A 2241-nucleotide genomic window follows, 5' to 3' on the forward strand; every position below is an offset into this window, starting at 1 on the left:
CTCTGCACTTTGTCTTCTAAGTCTCTTAGCGTTGAAAGTACCGTAGATAGAACGATGCTCTCATCTAACTTCGCGGTTTTGTAAGCCGCGTTAGGGGAGCATTTACTGGGTGGGCGCTTAAGAGATACCGTGGAAGGGGGAGACATCACTCACGAGGTACAAAGGCAGGGAAGCAGCTTGCTATTTCAAGCGTTTTTTCTGCACACAGCTTTTGATGCAAACACACAATAACACAGGCAAAAGCACGCGACAATACAATTCAGATGAATGCAGGTTATTGCTTATAACGCAAAAAACACAAAAAATATAGTGTAAAAAGTGCAGAGCTTAAGAAAGCACGTCTGCTCACTGCGATGCGTGATATTTTAATTTTTTAAAGGAATTTTTTATGCATTAAAAAATAACAATACGCAAGGCAAATTTACTTAATTCATCGTAGCTTAGCTGTTAATGAGTGAGACTTAATTTAAAATACCTTAAATTACCTTACCGCAAAAAAATTTGGCATTATATGCAGTGTTCCATGAGATATTATTATAAATATTAGGATGTTGCTTTAATTTGGATCCTTTTTAGAGAACATATGAACAAGGGAATAGTTAAAAAGTAGTTTATCGTCAATGAAAGCACTATGGAAGCATAAATAAAGGTAACAAAATTTACAAATTCTTAGAGCTCCTTGTTATAGTTTATAGAGAGATAAGCTACTCGCTCTACTGCTGCTGGTGCAGCGTTTCGCTTAGATTGGGCACACCCGTGCCGAGGCTGAAAATTTTCCGCCCAAAAGTGGTTGGAACAAGCAAACAACACCTTGGTGAAGTTACCATGCACGTGGCCATCCCGAAATATGCAGCTAATCGTACTAAATAATGATGAAAATAATTGCATAAACAAATAGATTATCCATGTGCATTACGCAATGTAATAGGAGTATTTTACTAGCCTTCCGTTTTATAATTAACTTTAGAAATAAACCACTAATAGCTCGCTATATTATGATGCTCAAAATATATTCCTTGAAATAATTTTGGAAAAATTTTTTTTTAAGTAAAAAGCCACTTTTTAGTTTCTTCAAAGAATATGGTATCTTCAATTTAAAAGAAAACGTCTAAAGCACAGTTTACGTCAAATGGGAGCAATGGCGGATAAGAAGAAGAAGTGAAACTACCTTTAAATATTTGTATCATGTTTCTTGGGTATATTTATATATTTAAAAAAATTATTTCCAAAATAGAATTATTGAAAATATGCAACAAAAATAACTGTGCTTTACTAACAAATTATTATACCTTTTCTTTCCAGACGTATTGATTCAAATAAACTACAATATTTAAAAAGTGGAGCTCTGCGGGGTTTGAAAAAATTAATGGCGGTAAAGTTTGATAAAAATCCTTGGCATTGCGACTGCCGTGTTTTGTATTTAGCCCGATGGATACGCGAGTTCCCATATAAATTGTGGGATGGTCAAATGGCAATGTGTCGTGGACCTGGTAATCTAGGAGGACACGAAGTCGGACTACTTCGTTACGATGATCTTTGTGAAGGTCAATGGGCAAGCATGGTATCACTATCTCCAAGGCTTCCTTTACGAAAACATCGTATTCTTAAGCCTATGAATTACAGTTCTTACTTCAGTTTGTACTTGAAGCACATATATTCAACTACCCCTAGAAACAAATTCATTAGATAAGAAATTTATGTAAATCACTGGTGAGCACATTGATATTTTCTAAACAAAATTAATTGGGCTACAAAAAGCTGCTATATGCTGCGTAGTTTTCATATCGCACCCTAAAATCAAAAACAGTCATAACTCAAAAAATCCCAATTGTTCAGGAGAGACAAACAACTGCTGATGCTGAGCAAGCGACCCAAGCAAAACAAAAACAGTCTTAATAATATTTTAAAACATTTTAAGTTAATGAAGATAGTGATGATGTGAACTTCTTATTTGGCGCAGCGTCCGGAAAAATTTTGAGTTGTGACTACTTTTTATTTACGGTGCAATATGTCCACAGTGTTAAGACCGATATTTGACGCAAAGTAAATCAAAGCAGTCTATGTTCAAAGGGATAATTCGTTTTGCGTTATTGCAAAGTGATAAAAATAACACTTTAACACTGCATTTATTACGGTGTTAATTATGTACCTTTCACTTTACTTCACGATAACACAAAACGGGAGTTGACCGGGGGGGGGGGGGTGAAATAACACAAACGGCAATAACGCAAATTTGTGTTA

The 2241-nt window shown here is 35.3% G+C and overlaps 1 protein-coding gene across 1 annotated transcript in view; it reads left to right on the forward strand.

The window, feature by feature from the left end:
* The window catches only part of LOC118749189 (leucine-rich repeat-containing G-protein coupled receptor 6-like), a 608510-nt gene extending 606322 nt beyond the window's left edge, over window positions 1–2188 (forward strand). The window contains exon 4 of the mRNA XM_036483971.1: window positions 1303–2188. Coding sequence (XP_036339864.1) covers window positions 1303–1334 — 32 coding nt within the window. The 3' untranslated portion in view covers window positions 1335–2188. The remainder of the gene's footprint in view (window positions 1–1302) is intronic.
* Window positions 2189–2241: the final 53 nt, after the last annotated feature.

This window comes from Rhagoletis pomonella, unplaced genomic scaffold (genome assembly GCF_013731165.1).
Source record: "Rhagoletis pomonella isolate Grant_MI unplaced genomic scaffold, Rhpom_1.0 Rhpom_scaffold_00014, whole genome shotgun sequence".
NCBI lineage: Eukaryota > Metazoa > Arthropoda > Insecta > Diptera > Tephritidae > Rhagoletis > Rhagoletis pomonella.